Source organism: Schistocerca piceifrons, chromosome 3, assembly GCF_021461385.2.
Source record: "Schistocerca piceifrons isolate TAMUIC-IGC-003096 chromosome 3, iqSchPice1.1, whole genome shotgun sequence".
Lineage (NCBI taxonomy): Eukaryota > Metazoa > Arthropoda > Insecta > Orthoptera > Acrididae > Schistocerca > Schistocerca piceifrons.
The window spans coordinates 407558782-407580312 of record NC_060140.1 but is presented as its reverse complement, the minus strand read 5'-3'; the positions used below and the strand labels follow the sequence as shown (position 1 = coordinate 407580312).

Here is a 21531-nt window from a genome sequence, read left to right as displayed (position 1 = left end):
ACATACAATATATCGTATGGCAGAGAAGGACTTCATACAAGCCATGTAGTCCAAAACTGGCTCTTGGATAACACTGACATGTTCTGGCCCCCAAATAGCCCGAATTTTAACCCTTTCGACTTCGCTTGGAGCGTAGTCGAAAGAGCTACAAATAAGACGAGGCACCCTAGTGTCGTACTTCTACACACCACTATCGAAGCAACATTTCACAAAATGGACAGCACTGTTTCAAAGTGTGCATTTGATCGCTTCAGGACAAGATTGGAGGCAGTCATTGCAGCTAAAGGGGGTTACATCGAGTAATGTTACTCTTGAAAGGTACCACTACTTATATGTAAAAGGATTTGTATTTTGTTTTAATAAATTTGGTGTTAAAAAAGTTTTATTTGTCTGAGTTTAAGTGCAGCACCCCGTATGTATTAACATGACATAGTATTTAAATGATAAATTATCACCAGTTGGTGTTTCTACAACTGTCAGAATGTGTTTGAGTGAACTACCACCTTATGTTAAACAAGTAACATTTTTGTAGCATAGAAAATAGTGTTAAAATGTTAATGTTATGAAGAGTGGAAATGCTTCTACAAGAAAGACATAAAAGTAAATGTTGTTTGTATGAAATGTACTGATTGTTGTTTTTTTTTTTTTTTTTTTTTTTTTTTCAAATGTCACAGCTAAAGGATGGTAGAAGGACCAGGGTTGTTATTTGCTAGATTCCAAATGATAAAAATAAACTAAAATAATGAGATCATGGAAGGTTAGCAGATGAAGTAAAAAACAAAAAGCAAAAATAAATAAATAAATAAATAAAAATAAAAAAAATCCAGAAGCAATAATGTGTGCATGGTTGAAGACTGTTATGCAATGGAAAGTTTAGCTGAGACCTTTATCCAGCAGTGGAAGTAAGATGGAGAAGGTGGAGGAAGAAAGTATATTGATTGTGTGAATTGTGATATCCATGTTTAGAAGTTAAATTATTGTCACATAGAATCTGGAATAAAGCGTCAGTTATGAGAACTAACACTTCAAACTGAAATTGTGTGTATTGAGCATACACAAAGTACATGCAGAGCTGAACAGCCTGCATCAGCAAAAGCTGCTCCCATTTATAGATACAAGGAAATTTCTAGCAAATTACAATGTTTGTAAAGACACAACAAGACAAAACAAGGGAAATGCCTAGATGACATAGTCAGTTGTTGATGTAACTTTGTACATGTACACACCAAGGGCAGGTATGTAAGTGATTAGACTTGAAATTCTCTCTGACAGGTGGGATGGCCATCAGGGGACTTGAGTGTTTTTCATGTCAAGTGTTGTAGAATGTGTAAGTGGCAAGAACAGTGCTCAATATTGAGTGATCAATGTGAAGAGCACAGAGATGCTATGCATTTGCGTAAGACAACTCTATTGCCACCTGACAGTGTTTCAAAAGGATATTCATTGTGGGTTTCCATTTGCCCGCCTGGTCAAATCATGCAATATCAACATTATTGGGGCATTTGGGTGTGATTGTGGCCCAGTATTGGACTGCATGAGAATGTGAGGCTAGGCAGGCATGTTACCGTATTGTGCACAGAGCACTTCATAATCCCTAAGCATCTGCACACGCCATCCGAGAGTAAATAATGGTGTCATTTCACACCATTAGTTGGAGACTAACAATAGCCAGACTAGGGAATTAACACCCCATTCGTAGGCTGTCATTATCACCACTACACTATCAGCTGCATTTAGACTTGTCCTGTGACCAGAAAATGTGGGCTGCTGCTGAATGACTTCACATTGTGTTCAGCGACAAATCGCACTTGTTCACTACTGTGCTTGATAATTATCGCCAAGTATGGCAGCAATCTGGATAGAGGTCCCTTTTTTCCAATGTTTTGATGTAGCATGGCAGTGTTACTCCTGGCATTACAGTATTAAGGAGCCATTGGGTGTGAAATCGGGTTGTGGATGGTAATGGTTGAGACACTCTGATGGCCAAACAGTACACCATGGACATCCTGTGTCCTCACATGTTAACTCTTGTGCACTAGTATCATTGTGCCATTTTTCAGCAGGATAATACAGACTCTACAAACAAACAAAGTTTCCAGGCAGACATAAAACAATATCAACTTTATTTTAACAAATATATAAGTCTGCTTCACATTAAGTCCACTAGTGTTACTAATTAACCGAAAGAACATAAAGATCACCTAAAATTTCATGAATTGTCTTGAGAGTGTCTGGTAAACTGATAAATCTAGAAGTTACATTTCCAGTAATGACTGCTGTCACCACTGAGCAAAATTACAACAGATTCAAAGTACAGGTGGACCTCAAGGGAGTGGCTTTCCATTAGTTACAAAGACTACATTCAATAAACCAGCTGATACCAATTCCTTGCACACGAGTCCACATAGGCCAAGTTGTAGAGGCAGAGGCTCATCAGTGACTGATGGCTGCTCATTGTCATGGTGTGAAGGGGCATAGTCCTGATAGAGGTGGCAACTGGAAGTGGCTTGCTGAGGCTGTGTGACACTGCATAGACAGAAGGATGTGGCACAGTCTACTTGCTGGCCCATGATAGAGTGGAAGCGAATGGTGCCATGCTCACTGTGCCTCCTAATGGTGACACAAGTGCCAGATGTAGGCTAAGGGAGTGCCGCTTCAAGTAGTATGGCTGTTGGAGATGCCCAGAGGCCCTATTTTTGTATCTTTCCACCATTTTGGTGATCGTTTTTTAAGGAGAGCCCCAACATTATTCTGTAAGCATTTTGAAAGAGATATCGAACAGTTCTAGCAAATCTAGGTGCCGTTGTCAGTTCTCCTCATGCCAACCAATTGAAAGCAATCTGCCTCAGATCAGCACATGCACACAGCAATGCCACAATGGCATGAACCCGAAGCAGCTAACAGGCGACAAAGGCACCATTCTTCACCGTACTGAAAAGTTTGGTTAGAGTATGTAATACTGTTCAAATGTCACTGATCACATGCTTCCATGAATGAATGATGGTGATAAGATATTGACTGTGTTCTGGATACTGTCAAAAATGCCACATTATTTCATTTTACGAGGGCGGTTTGAAAAGTCTTCGGAATCATCACAAGACATCAGCGCTAGTGCAACAAGTTTCTCATGTGATATTCATTGCCTGTAAACACATGCCATGTCAATGCTCTTGGAAGAGAGCTGTGGCAGTGACATGGCTCTGTGTACTGATTTGCAAAGATGGAAAAAAATAGAGATTCGAGCAGTGGTTAAAAAACTTCGTAAAGAAAGGTGTGGAAGCGAAGGACATTCATGCCGATTTCAAGAATACACTGAGGGACTCTGCTCCTTCATAATCAACTGTTGTCAAGTGGACAAATGAATTTAAATTTGGTTCGGAGAGCTTAGATAGTGAGCCGTGCAGTGGTGAACCAAGATGTATCACTACTCCAGAAATCATTGGAAAAGTACACAAAATGGTCATGGAGGATCGCTGATAGGAAGTGCATGAAATTGCTCAGGCTTGCCAGATGTCATCTGAAAGGCTATGTCACATTTTAAGTGAAGAATTAGAAATGAAAAAATTATCTGCAAGATGGGTGCCGTGACTCTCAATGGTGGATCAAAAATGCATGAGAATGGACATACAGGAACAATGTGTGGCCCAATTTAGTTGAAATGAACAAGATTTTTTGGGCCGGTTTGTGACGGCAGATGAAACTTCGGTGCACCACTATACCCGAGAGACAAAACAACAGCTAAAGCAGTGGAAACATGCTGATTCTCTGCCACCAAAGAAAGCAAAGGCAATTCCTTCTGTGGGAAAGGTCGTGGCATCAGTGTTCGGGGATGTGAAGGGGATTCTGTTGGTAGATTATCTCTCCACTGGGCAAACAATTACTGGAGAATACTATGCTAACCACCTGGACAAATTGCAACAACAGGTACAAAAAAAAAAAAAAAAAAAAGCCAGGTTTAACAAGGAGGAAAGTCATCTTCCATCAAGACAGTGCACACCCACACACACGTGCCGTCGCCGTCACAAAATTACGCGAACTAAGATATGAATTGTTGCCACACCCTCCCTGTTCATCTGATATGGCTCCGTCAGACTTCCATCTCTTCCCAAAAATGAGAAAGGCAACAAACTGCAGTGCCAAAAGTGTTGGGTTCACATACTGCTGGGTACGAAAATATTTTCTTCCTCTTTGTGTTTATAACACATTATGAGATTGAGACTTTGTTAATTGTCGAAGTTAAGTTTTTTTATGTTAGTTACTCGAAAGAGTGCATTTTTTCAGTAATGAGTATCTTCAATTTCATGACATCCACATGTTTAAGAAATGAAAGATGAAATTGATGTGCATGATACAACTGACAGTGACAATTATATTTTTTCTCGTCACAAATAATTCACTATTTTTTTCTGAATACTAGTGATGTCAGAGTGTGTGGTCAGACGGGAATCGAGTAGCACAGCTTAAATTATGCGAATGAAACCAGCAGCAATCATATTTATACTCTTGCTTGTCACAAGTATTTATCTGCGATCGAATCCTTAAGAATAGTAGACAGAGATGAAAGATCCCCGCCATAATATTTTTAGCCTATACCACCATATATGAAACATTTAGATTCAGCAGATACAAGTTACATACTATGATGAACTTCAATAGTTGCACTCGCCACACACTTTCGAAGAGGCATTTTTTAAATTTTGTTTTTAAGAACCAAATCATTGATGTATCATATAGGGAAGTGGGTTACTTCATCATTTGGATCTCTGGGAGTAAATTTGAACCACGCTCTACACATCTCCTTATTCTTTGACACTCTGTTAAACAATTTTTTGGGTTCATGGAGGTATGTTCCGTCTATGTAACTAATTGAAGGCGGTTTGTTTATTGCCATACATGTTTTGCTTCTTTTATTTGTGAAGCACCTTCAAGGAATTAAGGAAAACAGAAAAAAATTATGAATTTTTTGAGTTTATCTATAGAAATATTTGTACAATGTCATACTACACTCCATTCCTAACTCGTATTCTGAAACATAAAATCCAAAACAAGACATCAGTGTGAATGAGAATAAGAGGATGAGTTGAAAACTTACATCTCTGAAATTTTTTTTATTTTTCAATGTAGTCATCTTGCAGATTAGCGCACTTTGTCTACTGATGATCCAGTGCCTTGATCCCATCTTGAAAATGAGTTTCCTCCAGTCTTGCAAAATAGTTGTCAACTCTGGCAATCAGTTCTCCGTTTGAAGTGAATATTCGTTCTCCAAGAAAAATTTCCAGTTTTGGAAAGAGATGGAAGTCTGACGGAGCCACATCAGATGAACAGGGAGGGTATGGCAACAATTCATATCTTAGTTCGCGTAATTTTGTTACGGCGACGGCACATGTGTGTGGGCGTGCACTGTCTTGATGGAAGATGACTTTCCTCCTTGCTAAACCTGGCTTTTTTTTGTGTATCTTTTGTTGCAATTTGTCCAGGAGGTTAGCATAGTATTCTCCAGCAATTGTTTGCCCAGTGGGGAGATAATCTACCAACAGAATCACCTTCACATCCCCGAACACTGATGCCTTGACCTTTCCCGCCGAAGGAATTGTCTTTGCTTTCTTTGCTGGCAGAAAATCAGCATGTTTCCACTGCTTTGACTGTTGTTTTGTCTCTGGGGTATAGTCGTGCACCCAAGTTTCATCTGTTTCCACAAACTGGCCCAAAAAATCTTGTTCATTTCAACTAAAACGGGCCACACATTGTTCCTCTATGTCCATTCTCATGCGTTTTTGATCCACCATTGAGAGCCGCGGCACCCACCTTGCAGATAATTTTATTCCTTTCTAATTCTTCAGTTAAAATATGATGTAGCCTTTCAGGTGAAATCTGGCATGCATGAGCAATTTCACGCACTTTCAATCAGTGATCCTCGATGACCATTTTGTGCACTTTTGCAATGATTTCTGGAGTAGTGGCACATCTTGGCCGACCGCTGCATGGCTCATCATCTAAGCTGTCCCGGCCAAATTTAAGTTCATTTGTCCACTTGGCAACAATTGAATATGAAGGAGCAGAGTCTTCCAGTGTATTCTGGAAATAGGCATGAATGCCCTTTGCTTTCATACCTTTCTTTATGAAGTACTTAACCACTGCTCAAATCTCTATTATTATTATTTATTATTATTATTTTCCCCTCCTTCCATCTTCGCAAATCATTACGCCGGAACAACAATAGAGCCATGTCACCGTCACAGCTCTCTTCAAAGAGCACTAATATGACACATGTTTACAGGCACCAGTCCAATGAATATCACATGAACAACTCGTTGTGCTAGTGCTGACCTTGGACTTCGCTTAAGTACTGAAAGAACCACAAACGCACTTACCAAGACATGGTAAGTGCCTGAGCAATTATGTGTGGAGGATTTAACAACAAGTTAAGGAATTTTCTAGTGGCCAAATCCTTCTACTCTGTTGAATGGTATCCATAGACTTAACTGAAAAACACGCTCTTACATTGATATTCAAGGCTGTCTTTGCTGGCATTGTAGGGCAGATTCTTCTGTCCCTTCCATAACCATTTATGACTCTGATAGGACTGTGATTTTTATTTGCATGTGCCAATATCAAAAGAAAAATTCAATCAAAGGAACTTTGTAATTATGAGACAGAATTACCTTCAAGAGTGGAATCCTGCGATCTGCACATATGTTAAATTTGCTGTATGCCTCTGCCTGGTATTTTATGTTTGGTCTTGTTCTTCTTGTGGCTACTTTGACAATGACAACTACATTTCTTGCTATTCCATTTTCCCCTCGAGCTATTGTGCAGGCTCAGCTGTAACGCCATATGCCATGGGAAAACAAGTAAATGTTCCCATAATGGGTTTTTCAAAACTTCTCAATACTTTACCCAAATGTACCTTATAGTATGTGTCTAGTCTGTAGTTGATGTCCCCAACTGTAACACTGCCTGATGACTCCAATATCCACTTCATAAAAAATGCCTTAATTTTAGCTAGATTAGTGGAAGGAAAGGAAAAAAACATCATAAAGCACACTGAACTGAGATATCCCTCAACTTGTTAATTTACGTTTGCCATTTTTGTTTTTGGGGATAATTGTAGATGATAGCCATACTTCTGGCATTTCACACACATCAGTATTGTCTAAAAGAAGATTATAGATTTCTGTCTACAGATTTTGTTATCGTGCATTAAATATCCATACCCTTATTCTGTCTTCCTATGATGCATACATGGCATAATCTTTGGGTCCAAGATCCTTGTGCTGCAATCTGTGGTACTGGGGAAGTAAAGTGCCTCTGTGTGAGACATGAGATCCAAGAGGCTGAGATTTTTTATGAGTTTTCATTTTATAAAGAATATGGGCATTTAGTCAAGACAAGACCAGGAGGTGAAAGAAAAACGTGTTGTACCATTTATTGACTTTGCATATGTTCAGTAGAACTGATCTCGCCTGTCAGTTTTATGTATTGCCGCCATCTTTTGGCTACATTATACAACAATACTGTGTCTCTTGATTTTCTAGCGTGTTTCTCTGTTGTTCGTCTGTTTCAACAATTGTGTGTGTGTGTGTGTGTGTGTGTGTGTGTGTGTGTGTGTGTGTGTGTGTGTGTTTATTTATTTATTTATTTATTTATTTATTTATTGTTCCGTGGGACCACATTTAGGAGAAGTCTCCATGGTCATGGAACGAGTCAATACATGAAATTATAACACGATTGTAGAAACACATAAAATGAAACAAGTCGTTAGTTTAAATAAAGAAAATCAAGAATGTAACACTGGAATTTGCTTAATTTTTTATCTCTTCCAGGAGCTCCTCGACAGAATAGAAGGAGTGAGCCATGAGGAAACTCTTCAGTTTAGACTTAAAAGTGTTTGGGCTACTGCTAAGATTTTTGAGTTCTTGTGGTAGCTTATTGAAAATGGATGCAGCAGAATACTGCACTCCTTTCTGCACAAGAGTCAAGGAAGTGCATTCCACATGCAGATTTGATTTCTGCCTAGTATTAACTGAGTGAAAGCTGCTAACTCTTGGGAATAAGCTAATATTGCTAACAACAAACGACATTAAAGAAAATACATACTGTGAGGGCAATGTCAAAATTCCCAGACTATTGAATAGGGGTCGACAAGAGGTTTTCGAACTTACACCATACATAGCTCGAACAGCCCGTTTTTGAGCCAAAAATACCCTTTTTGAATCAGAAGAATTACCCCAAAAAATAATACCATATGACATAAGCGTATGAAAATATGCGAAGTATACTACTTTTCGTGTTGAAATGTCACTTATTTCAGATACTGTTCTAATGGTAAATAAAGCGGCATTTAGTTTCTGAACAAGATCCTGAACATGGGCTTTCCACAACAGCTTACTATCTATCCGTACGCCTAGGAACTTGAACTGTTCCGTCTCGCTTATAACATGCCCATTCTGTCTGATTAAAATGTCAGTTCTTGTTGAATTGTGGGTTAGAAACTGTAAAAACTGAGTCTTACTGTGATTTAGCATCAAATTATTTTCCACAAGCCACGAACTTACTTCATGAACTACATTATTTGATAATGTTTCAATATTACACACAAGATCCTTCACTACCAAGGTGGTGTCATCAGCAAACAGAAATATTTTTGAATCACCTGTAATACTAGAAGGCATATCATTTACATAAATAAGGAACAGCAGTGGCCCCAGCACCGACCCTTGGGGAACGCCCCATTTAACAGTGCCCCATTGGGACTGAACATCATTACCACTCTCAATATTGCGGAGGATTACCTTCTGCTTTCTGTTCTTAAAGTAGGAGGCGAACCAATTGTAAGCTACTCCCCTTACTCCATAATGTTCCAACTTCTGCAGTAATATTTTGTGGTCAACACAGTCAAAAGCCTTCGTTAAATCAAAGAAAACACCTAACGTTGTCAACCTTTTATTTAATCCGTCCAAAACCTCACAGAGAAAAGAGAATATAGCATTTTCAGTTGTTAAGCCATTTCTAAAACCAAACTGTACATTTGACAGCAAATTATGTGAATTTAAATGCTGCAGTAACCTTGTATATACAAGCCTCTCGATAACTTTAGCAAACACCGATGGCATAGAAATAGGTCTATAATTGTCAACATTATCCCTGTCTCCCTTTTTATAAAGTGGCTTCACTACCGAGTACTTTAATCGGTCAGGAAACCGACCACTGCTAAAGGAAAAGTTACAGATATGGCTAAGTACTGAGCTAATATACGTGGAACAATACTTCAGTATTCTGCTAGATACCCCGTCATATCCATGAGAGTTCTTGGTCTTTAGTGATTTAATTATTAACTCAATCTCCCTCTTGTCAGTATCATGGAGGAGCATTTCAGGTAACAGTCTCGGAACACTTTTTTCTAAGAGCGCTATATGATTCCCTGTTGGGACTAGGTTTCTATTTAGTTCACCTGCTATATTCAGAAAGTGATTATTAAGTACTGTACATATATGCGACTTATCAGCAACACGGACATCCCCACTACGCACTGATTCTATATCCTCGACCTGTCTCTGCAGACCAGCCACTTCCTTTACGACTGACCATATGGTTTTAATTTTATCCTGAGACTTAGCTATTCTATCTGCATACCACATACTTTTTGCCTTCCTAATAACTTTTTTAAGCACCTTACAATACTGTTTGTAATGGGCTGCTGCATTTAGATTTTGACTGTTTCTAACGTTTTGATATAATTGCCACTTTGTTCTACAAGATATTCTTATCCCTTTAGTCAGCCACCCAGGCTGCCTGTTTGTGCTAGTACCCTGTTTTAAACGTTCTAACGGAAAGCAACTTTCAAAGAGCACGAGAAAAGTCTTGAGGAAAGCATTATATTTATCGTCTACTGTATCAGCACTATAAACATCTTGCCAATCTTGTTCCTTGATAAGGTTTACAAAAGTCTGTACAGCAACTGGATCAGCTTTCCTAAAAAGTTGGTAACTATATTTAACATGTGTTGAAGCACAAAAATCTTTTAGACTTAAAATTTGTGCATCATGATCTGAAAGGCCATTCACCTTTTTGCTAACAGAATGCCCTTCTAATAATGACGAATGAACAAAAATATTGTCTATGGTTGTTCTACTGTTCCCTTGCACTCTCGTTGGAAAGAATACGGTTTGCATAAGATTATATGAATTAAGGAGGTCTACCAGCATCCTTTTCCTTGCACAATCACTTATACAATTAATATTGAAGTCACCACATATAACTAACTTTTTGTATTTCCTATAAAGTGAACCAAGAACCTCCTCTAGCTTTAGCAAAAATGTTGTGAAATCGGAGTCTGGGGATCTATAAATAACAACAGTAAGAAGTTTAGCTCCACTAAATTTAACCACACCTGCACAACATTCAAACACCTTTTCAGTGCAGTACTTTGAAACATCAATTGACTCAAATGGGATACCGTTTCTCACATACATGGCTACTCCCCCACACCGCAAAGAGCTCCTAGAAAAGCTGCCAGCCAACCTGTATCCTGGTAAAGGAAGCCTCTGAATTATCTCCTTATTTAAGAAGTGTTCAGATATACCAATAATTTCAGAGTCAACATCTATAAGCAGTTCACTAACTTTATCTCGAATACCTTGTATATTTTGATGAAATATACTAATTCCCTCATTAATCGGATACCCAAGCTTTGTAGAAAGTGGTTTCTTTGTTAGAGAGGCTTCCCTTAAGCAGGAATACCTATCAGCTGACTTCAATCTAAAAAAGGTACAGCTCTAACACCCACAACTACCGGAATTTTCCCATGAGTGATCCCACCACCCCCACCTATGCTGTCACCTATAAGTTTTGCCAACCTCCCCTTCCCATACCTGTTGAGGTGCAGGCCATGTCTAGTGAAACCCGTCCTACTGATAGACTCCACCGACACCACTGAAATGTGACTCATGCCTTCTGTCATCAGCGCACCCCCAAGTCTCATGTTATTACGCCTGACGGCTATATTAAGATGAGGCCGATCGTGACGCTGAAACAGTTCCACGAAATGCACATTCGTGTTGCCAGTCTGAGTGGCTATCTTTTCCAGGTCACCATCTATGTCATACTTCCCATCCCTATCAATACTATTACCAGCCCCACCCACAATCACTACCTGATCCTCTTTAGTAAAATCCCTACATAACCCCCCTATGTTAAAAGTCACCTGAGCCAATCCTGCATTAGGCTTCACAATGCTGGTGACCTGGTACTCACTCCCCAAAACTTCCTGCAACTGCTGGCCTACACCTCTACCATGAGAACTACCTAACAGCAGAACCTTCTTCTTTCTCTTAGACTTTGCAACTGTCCTAGCCACCGTAACTGCTGAGGTCTGCTGCATACTTCCTACATCTACAGCTACTAGAGATTCCTCTCCACTAGACTCTGACAGTTGGTCATATCTATTACAAACACCAATAGTAAAACTATCTGAAAATCTCCTTCTCCTAGCAGATCTCTTGCCAACAGCCAGCTCCCATTCCCCAACCCCCTTCTCCCTCCTCATCCTATCTAGCTCCTCCTGTGCGTTTTTCAACTGCACCTGAAGGGCACAGATCTTACGCTCCTGCTCCTCTATCAACTTACTCTTGCTACATAACCTGCAGTTCCAGGAGAGGATCTCACCAGAATGCCCACTGGCTTCCCCACTGCATTCCCCCCAGTGAAAATACTTCGAACAAGTCTCACACCACAATCCACTACTCACAAACCTACGGCAAAGCCCACACTTCTCACTCATGGTAAAATTTTACAATTATTGAAACAAGAAAACAACTTTATCTAAGTTCCGCTACTACAATAAGAAGATGTTAAAAACTGACTACAATTATCACAAACTTGCTCTACAAGGGAAGTAACTACTATTATTGAAAGTATTAATCAACAACAAATGAGAATATAACAAAATACTAACACAGAAAGAAAATCAAACGTCTAATGACAGTAACGAAACTGAAAGCAGTTCGCAAAAATTTCTTCTGAAGTTATTTCACCGGAAAACACCAAGAACACCGGTTGAAGACCACTAAAGTTCCTAAATAAAATACTATACACAAACAATTAATTAGTACTTAGCTTTCGATGCGCCGCTACAGCTGCAACTGGTCAGCGCGGAATGTAAACACGGGTAAGAGGTTAAGTTGCTCGATACGAAACACTCACAAATATCAGGCCACAACACACGAAATGCAGAGGTGAATGAAGAAACCACTAATAAGTCACTTATATAGTAAATATTATCACAAAAACAGTTAAAATATATATCTGAAAACTAAAAATAGATGAAAACTTAGAGAGCGATCTCACACGCAGTCACGCGCTTATCCGTCCTTTGTTGAGATAAGATTTCAACAGAGCAAGAAACACAAAGGCCACAAGTGTCTTCAATTTCTGTTCCTCTTCCTGTGTACCCTGTAATATCTAAAATAAATGTAGTTTCAACTTTGCACAATATAAACCGTTTTATCCCAAACCTGTGCCTTTTGTTTGGTATATACTATTTAAAAACATGGCTACCTTTCCACAACATCACTCGTCAATGCATAAATCTCTGAATGCATTTAATATTGATTTCAATTTTGCTGTCAAAAAATTCACAGTATGCTGTAATTTATAAAGCCTATTCGCTCTCTGTGTCTCCCAAAATGCATGCATTACTAAAATGTACAATTCAAAGAACTGTCAGAAATCTGTGATTAGGCATTACTTTTGAAAAGAAAGGTGTTTCCGTCAATGGGTCAGTAGAACAGTAGTCTTTCATTCTGTTCTTTTGTATGTGTGCCATCAGCACGCAGACTGCAAAAAATACTTTGTAGAAGCTGTTAGTTTCATTGGCAGTATATCCTATCAATTGCCTGTCAAATGTAAGCTAAAAACATTCACTTTCACTAGGATCCTCACTTAGTCCACAATGAGGATTCACATCAGAATTATCATTAGAAAAAGCATAATTCTGAGACATAAACCTTGCAGTCTGTCAGCCATTGGTACTCCCTCTTTCCAACCTTTTGCATCTTTCTCACTTTTGAAGGGCCCAGTTGATGAATAATTTCAATCTTACTCAATGAATCTTCACTTTCTGTTAGTAGTACCTTGCAGTCTTCATGGTCTTTGTAATCACTACCAGATTCCACAGCTGAGCCTTCATTTAGCAGTATTTTTCTAATTTCATCGCCACACAAACCTTTAGAGTGCATCATTCTCACCAAATAAGAAATTACAAAAAAGCAAGGACTAGATTTAGTTCCCATAGATCAAATGTATGCAAGACTTCCTAAAAATGCAAGTGGTTGTAGATGTTTGCAACAGATGGCAGTCCATTCCATCACAGAAGGAAGCAATCGTACTGATAAAGCAGTACATAACATGACAGAAAAGAGAAAATGTACCCGTACAGTCCTAAGCTGGTGTGACAATAAGACTACTACTGTATCTGTACGTTTGCCATCCACAGAGGGTTTAGGTGGTGGTGGTGGTGGTGGTGGTGGTAGTGGTAGGGAGGGGGGGGAGGGGGAGGAGAGGAGATTCAAAATCTCAAATTTTTAATTGCTTATTTAAAGTGATCGGTTTAGATGAAGATCTTCATGTACACTGGACTCAGAATTGGCATGGAAAGAATACCTTCAAATTTTTATGGATGATTGCTAATGTAATGAAAAATACAAACAAAATGACTGATAGACAAGAGAGATATGTTAAGTAGAAGGTACAAATTGTTTCTTATTGATAGCTTTTCTATACCATGAGTACTGTTTTGAATGTATTAAATAGCTAGTTATGTGACTTCACATCCCTACTGTACACCAATACACACCCTGGCTTCCAGGACCGTGAGTTTCATCATTCAATAAAATTGTGCACTGAGCCAGAACTCATAACTGAACCATAGCCTTTTGTAGGCAAACCTTTATGAATGGAACGTACCTGATAACTGCCACTTACAACTGTGCCCAAAACATCAATTCATAATTTTACAATTTGACAAAGACCACAGCTCGAAAGAATTTTATGGAATAGGAACATTCTGAGTATATCACACAGCCCTATTTGGAACATCAAGCCAGTAGAGTAGTGTTTTTTTCCCTCCAGAAGTCTTTGACTTGAAAACTACTTTGAGATTTGTGCAGAGTTATGTAAGTATTTGAGAATGTGCTTGCTGTTTACTTATACACTCACAAAACTCATTTTGTGATTCAGGCTTTAAATGTGATTATATTACGAATTACCGACATCATAATTTGTTCTTGTGTACAAATTGTTTCCGGTGGTGCTTTTCTTCTAAGTGTCAGCTAATTTTGACAGTTTGAATTGTGTCATTAAATACTTTTACTACAGAGCTCTGGCACCTTTGGCAGCTCACATGCCCATTCATTATTACACAATTCTTTGTTCATCCAAGCATGGGAAAAAACCACTTTCATGGATGTCGAATGAATTAATGAAGAAATACGTCAGACAAGAATAACAGAGACAAATAATAATGTTTATAGTTGACTTGCCCATGTTAGTAACAAAAGAACTAGTTAATGCCTGAAACAGCCATCCAAGTCCTTACAAGGGAACCTCCCCATCGCACCCCCCTCAGATTTAGTTACAAGTTGGCACAGTGGATTGGCCTTGAAAAACTGAACACAGATCAATTGAGAAAACAGGAAGAAGTTGTGTGGAACTATGAAAAAATAAGCAAAATATACAAACTGAGTAGTCAGGCGCAAGATAGGCAACTTCAAGGATAATGTAAGCACAGGAGCGCCGTGGTCCCGTGGTTAGTGTGAGCAGCTGAGGAATGAGAGGTCCTCGGTTCAAGTCTTCCCATGAATGAAAAGTTTAAGTTTTTATTTTCAGACAATTATTATCTGTCCGTCATCACTTTATTCGGAGTGATTATCACATCCACAAGAAAACCTAAATCGGGCAAGGTAGAAGAATCTTTTTACCCATTCGCCAAGTGTACAAGTTAGGTGGGTCTACAACATATTCCTGTCATGTGACACACATGCCGTCACCAGTGTCATATAGAATACATCAGACGTGTTTTCCTGTGGAGGAATCGGTTGATCTATGACCTTGCGATCAAATGTTTTCGGTTCCCACTGGAAAGGCACGTCCTTTCGTCTACTAATCTCACGGTTTTGCGGTGCGGTCGCAAAACACAGACGCTAAACTTATTACAGTGAACAGAGACGTCAATGAATGAACAGACAGATCATAACTTTGCGAAAATAAAGAAAGTAAACTTTCCACTCGAGGGAAGACTTGAACCAAGGACCTCTCGTTCCGCAGCTGCTCACACTAACCACGGGACAACGGCGCTCCTGCGCTTACACTATCCTTGATGTTGCCTATCTTGCACATGGACTACTCAGTTTGTATATTTTGCTTATTTTTTTCATAGTTCCACAAAACTTCTTTCTGTTTTCTTGATTGATCTGTGTTCAGTTTTTCAAGGCCTATCCACTGTGCCAACTTGTAACTAAATTTGAGGGGGGTGCGATGGGGAGGTTCCCTTGTTAGAACAGGCTCAAATTGACCATCATCCCTAAAGATGAAGGCTACATCCCTGTTATGATGACCTACTGTGGTTATTTTGTAGAAAGTCTCCACCAACAGTGTACCATGTCCACTCTTCAGGGATTGCATCTCAGAACCTTTGATCAGAATCAACCTTACTTCTCACTCTCTCCCCTCCCACCCCATGGATGTCAAGTTCCACATATTTTCTGAAATTTGTAAATCGAACTGCTCTAAATTCCCTCTTGTAAACATTATTTATTTCATTGATTTTGTCATATGATGAAAATTGCTGTATCACACTTCACCAGGATTTTGAAGTATCTACTTTAATTTTGTATATGAATTATGATATGTTGGTTGCAAAGAGGTTGATCTAGATGTAAATATTTATTAGAAAGTGAGCTGCTTTTTTTAAACATCTGTCAACCTTGTAGAGCTACAGAAGACATACACTGTTGACCTTATATGTGACGAGGAAAACCCTTATATAAGTTTATATTTAGTTAATACATCACATATTCTTAGTTATGAAGAATCACCATATTTTAGAGCTACTAATTTGTAAATCAAAGACTTACTGACGAACATCTACATGAGTTTTTACTCAGTTGTAGTATTCAAACAAGCGTGCTGCTGCTGTAGTCATGTATAGTAAGTGTTTATTCTTGAGTGATGTGTGGTACTATGTCCTTCAGCTTCACTGGAGGATTCATTGTTCATCATTGAAGCCAGTGAGAAATCTACTTTTCAAGCAGTAATAAAATGTGAAACATCATTTTGACTCTTGTACACGCAAACAGTTGTTAGCAAATCAAGTGTGAAATGCATAGTGCATTTGCAGCAAAAAATGCAGTAATTTGCTGGAATAATTTTTTTTTTGTGCTGAATAATGAATCAAGAAATAAAAACCTTACTTGTTTTCACATGTACCTGGCATCTCACTACTCTTGCAGTCAGCTGTTTTCATTGACAGTGATCGCTGTTGTGATTTGAATAGGGTTGAATTGGCTGTATTCCATGGGCAAATGCAGAATTATGATTTATTTGCCCATTTAGAGCAATAAACTCTCTAAAAGGAAGTCTTGTGCTGTAAAGTGCTGTTGCATGTTTCCAACGGACCTTTCTTTATAAATTATCTTAAGGCTTAGCGTTACATAGCAGTACTAAATTTTATTTTCTAAGCCACTCATTGGAGCTCTTCTACCATTCCATAGTTTGAATTTGTGATGGTGGATTTATCATGGGGTGAATTTGATCTGATTTGCAGATGTGCTGGTAAACTGGAATTACCTATTTGCCTTGAGGAAAAAAGGCCAGCAGTTTACATGAACTGATCTTTCTTACAGTTTGGCACGTTACAACTATCTTTGCACAACCTGGTGCTGTTTTAATTCACTTTTACAACCCATTCCACTCTAGCATATTGCCTCTGTGACAATCGTATCCATTTCATGACGGCTCAAATATTTTTCGTTCTGCCATTCAAACTGTGTGAAATAATTTTAATCACACCACATCTCAACAGTGTAGTAAATTGTTCACTCAAAATACCTTTCTTCCCTCGATAACTATTATTACATCGTTTTCCATATGTACAGGTTCTCTGAATATTTTGTATCTGAACTCAGTTTTTGCATAACACACCAAAAGGGTCACTTTTCTCACATTACAAAGATATTCAGCTTTAGTGTTCAACATGTGCAGCTCACTTGCTGTTGTTGGAAAGTGTTTCTCCACACAGAAGTGTGTATTTAAGGTAGTATTTTTGTTATGCAGTACTCTCTTGAATTTCTCTTAACCCTGCTCTCACTACTGTACTCATTCAGTAATCCTCTTTGCTGCTCACACCATGTTTCTTTCGCAAAAAAGTAAAAAAACCTAAAGAAGTACTGAACAACATGGACTTTCCACAACTTTGTAAATGATGCATTGTCTCATAAAAACTGATAAACTATATCACAGTGAATCTCTCTCGTGGACACCCACTCGTGAGTTCTAGCATATTTGTTACAGGGAAACTGAAGATGACTTATAGTGCTGAAACTTCGTGATGAATTAATCATATGGCAGGCTGGAGACTGGGAAGGTCACTGCCTTTTACTGGCAGCAAATTACCAATTGTACTATCCTTGCATGTCTCATGGACTAACCCACATCCGGAAAATGTATCGGGGAATGAGAAAAAAGTCAGTTTTGTACCAATCGATAAGGATGAACTCACAGTACAATTTGTAGCACATTGCTCGTGGAACGTAGTAATCTGGATCTGACAAAGGGACCCTCCACACTGTAAATCACGGATTTTGATGCGCTTCAAATATGTTGTAGAGGTATTTGCCATGAGTACCAGGCTATCTGGTTTTTTAGCGACGGGCCTTGGGTTTTGAGATAAATGGTTCAAATGGCTCTGAGCACTATGGGACTTAACTTCTGAGGTCATCAGTCCCCTAGAACTTAGAACTACTTAAACCTAACTAACCTAAGGACATCACACACATCCATGCCCGAGGCAGGATTCGAACCTGCGACCGCAGCGGTCACGCGGTTCCAGACTGTAGCGCCTAGAACCGCTTGGCCACTCCGGCCGGCTTTGAGATAAATGATTTTGAAGTTCTTTGCATGCTTTGTATGCCTGTAACATTACATGTAACCCAAGCAAGTCAATGTAGCACAGTGGTTAAGGTGCACGACTACCGCGCAGGAGGTACCGCGTTCGAATCCTCCCTTATGTTTTTTTTATGTATGCAGACCGATTTCGTCCTAACGTTCAAAAACGAGTAGACAAATTAACTGGGAAATACAGAAATGTGGTCGTGTCCTGCGCAAAATGCGGGAAGTTCACGAAACTGGTATATGAAGAATTTTTGCATTCTGTAATTTTTCCGTACGTGGGACAAAAATTTTTTGTGCATTATCGATTTGTGGGGAGGGCAAACTGATTCAACTTTATACGATATTCACTGATGAAAGGAAGGCGAGTATCTGCACCCTAAAAGTGGTCCCACCGAAGTGCACTCCTTATTGGCATCCCTGCGATGTTTATTTTTACCAACAGGTGAAAATTTTCACGAAAATTGTTCAGAATGATCCCGACTTGATGGAAGACAATAGGGAGATCGCTTCTAGGGAAGATTCGATAAATTTACATTCACTAATCCTACATAAACTCAGGGCACCTAATTTTGAAAGCATGATTAGATACGCATGGTTCATATCGAAATTAGCAGTTGAAAGAGAGATCTTTTTGAATGCAAAAGAATTGTTTCCCAGTATCGCTCATGATGAAACCATACGCCTGCAAGACGGTTGCTTTCATAAAATGCGCGTGATGCTGCGAAAATTTGTACCTTGGTTGTTTCTTTGGTAAGTATCACCCACAATATTGATCTGGCACATCAAGCAATGTGGACAATGAAAAATAAGATTTTATAATATTGTATGATAGAAAAAATTAACAACTGAATATATCTTTATAATCTTATAATTTCACACACCTTACACTGTTTGCTGATATTCTTTGAAATAAAATTGAAAACTACGTCGATTTTGGGGGGGAAAAAAATTGCACAGGCAGGATTTGAACACGATACCTCCAGAGCGGTAGCCGTTAACCTTTCCCACTGCGCTACGCTGACTTCCCCAGAATACATCTTATGTTATAGGTATACAAATCACACATTGAAATTCAAAATCGATTTTCTTAAAAACCAAGACCCTTTGCTAAAAAACCAGATAGTCAGATACTCAGGGTAAGTGTCTCTACAACATATTCGAAGCACATCAAAATCCATGATTTACAATATGGAGGGTCCCCCTGTGAGCCTTACTTATGTAAAGGAGTAATCCAAGTGCAAAAATTCAGTCTATTGCATAATTTTTATTTTATCTTAAGTGTTTACAGTTATTTTAGTTTCGTGGCTCAGGTAAACGAACACTGCAATTGGAAGCTGTAGCTGTCACAATAAAAATAGAAGTTGTATTAACTGATACCCAAAACAGATTATATTGTTAGCATTTATTTAACACATTGCAGTACTGACACAGGGGGACTAAACACAACACTGAGCAAATGTAACATTCTACTTCTCTGTATCCTACCAATGTTTCTGTTATTGCACTTTTAAATTGTTGATACCATGGTAGCCCTTTCTTCTAGCTCAAGAGTTCAACACAACAACTTTTACTGCGCTATCCTCCAGTAAGAAAAATAATAACGTGTAATGTGGAATGGAAGGATTCCAAATAACTGCTGTCGCATTTTGAATTTTTGCATCCCTTTTAAGCTGTCAGAATAGTAAATCTCGTTTAGAATAATTGATCTCTGCATTTAACCATAATTGAAATCAAAGACACAGACCTTTCTTTCAGGTCTTCCATATTAAAAAACTGTGTGTGTTTTCTAGGATCAGCACACCTACCATGGTATTGGTCATCAATCTGAATGGCGCCTTCTGACACGTGATCTCATCATTGACCTACAGAAAGGTCTGGCATATCAGAAGAAGCCCAAAAGAAAGCTGTTCAGATCCAAAATAAAGGTAACCCAAGCATCTTTTTTATTTATGTGGAACTGCTACAACTTGACTGTCTGTACCTGTTTTTTACGTAATACTTTGAATAGCTTTTTTAGGTACAGTATACACTGTACAGCCAAAACATTACGACCACTGCCCTTAGCGAGATCTAATGCCACCTGGTGGCATTGTGGCCACATGAATCGATAAGAAAAGTGAAGCAGAGATCCATACTAGTGACGATATGGCCTGCAAATGGAGAAATGCAGTGGCGTAAGTCACATTGATAAAGGGCATTAATGTTATGCCTGGTACTTGGGAACAAGTATCATGGAAACTCCAGACCTGGTCAGCAGTTGTTCTGCTGTGAGGAGTGTCCATGGAAAGGTTGAAGGACAGTGAAACCAAAAGTAGGTGGCAGGGTATTGGATGATCCCACCTCATCACAGAACATGGAAGTCAGACACTTACCTGCTGTGTAAAACAGGATAGGTGGCAATCTGTAGCAGATCTGGGATTCAAATGATCCAATATTAGTGCAGGCACATATGTTTTGGAACATACCATTCAGCACACATGATTGAACAGTTGCCTCTGCTGCAGATGACCAGTATGTGCTCCCATGTTGACCCAATGATGTCATCAACATAATGGGTATGGGGCCATAGAGACTGGACCATGGATCAGTGGAAATGTGTCACCTGGGCAGAGGAATCACACTTTGGCTTATTGGGATAATTCTAGAAATATTTGGTTCGTCTGGAGTCCGCATATAGGATGCTAGTGTAACCTATTCTTGAGTACTGCTCTAATGTTTGGGATCCGTACAAGGTTGGATTAAAGGAAGACATTGAAACAATAGAGGTGGGCTATTGGATTTGTTACTGGCAGGTTCAAACAACATACAACTGTTACGGACAGGCTTCAGGAACTCAAATCAGAAGCCCTGGAGGGAAGGCACATTATTAAGAAACAGAAAAAGCTGACTGCAGAACCACGCTACTGCCGCTGACATAAATTGCAAGTGAGGACCTTGAAGATAAGAAAAATTAGGGCACATATGGAGGCATACAGATAGGAGTTTTTTCCTTGCTCTATTTACGAGTGGAACAGGAAAGGAAATGACTAGTAGTGGTACAGGGTACCCTCGGCAGCACGCCATACGGTGGATTCCAGAGTGTCGATATAGGTGTAGATTTCTTACACGACCTTGATGGTTGTGTCCAGATATACCATCATCCAGATGAACTGCTACTTGAAAACTGCACTGAGTCACAGGTGCCAGCCAGAGGTGGTGGAGGTGTTATGCTATGGGGGAGATTCACCAGGGCTCCCAGGGAACCTGTGATAATAACGAAAGATACCATGAGAGCTGTGGACTTCACAAACATTATTGTGGACCACCTGTGTCACTTCATGCTTGAGATCTTCCCCAGTGGCTATGGCATCTCCCAACAATACAACT

General features: G+C 39.2%; 1 protein-coding gene across 2 annotated transcripts in view; it reads left to right on the top strand.

The window, feature by feature from the left end:
* Positions 1-21531, top strand: part of LOC124789880 (D-glucuronyl C5-epimerase B) — a 418486-nt gene that overhangs the window by 333198 nt on the left and 63757 nt on the right. For both annotated transcript variants that reach the window (XM_047257396.1, XM_047257395.1), the window contains exon 7: positions 19956-20090. In XM_047257396.1, coding sequence (XP_047113352.1) covers positions 19956-20090 — 135 coding nt within the window. The remainder of the gene's footprint in view (positions 1-19955; positions 20091-21531) is intronic.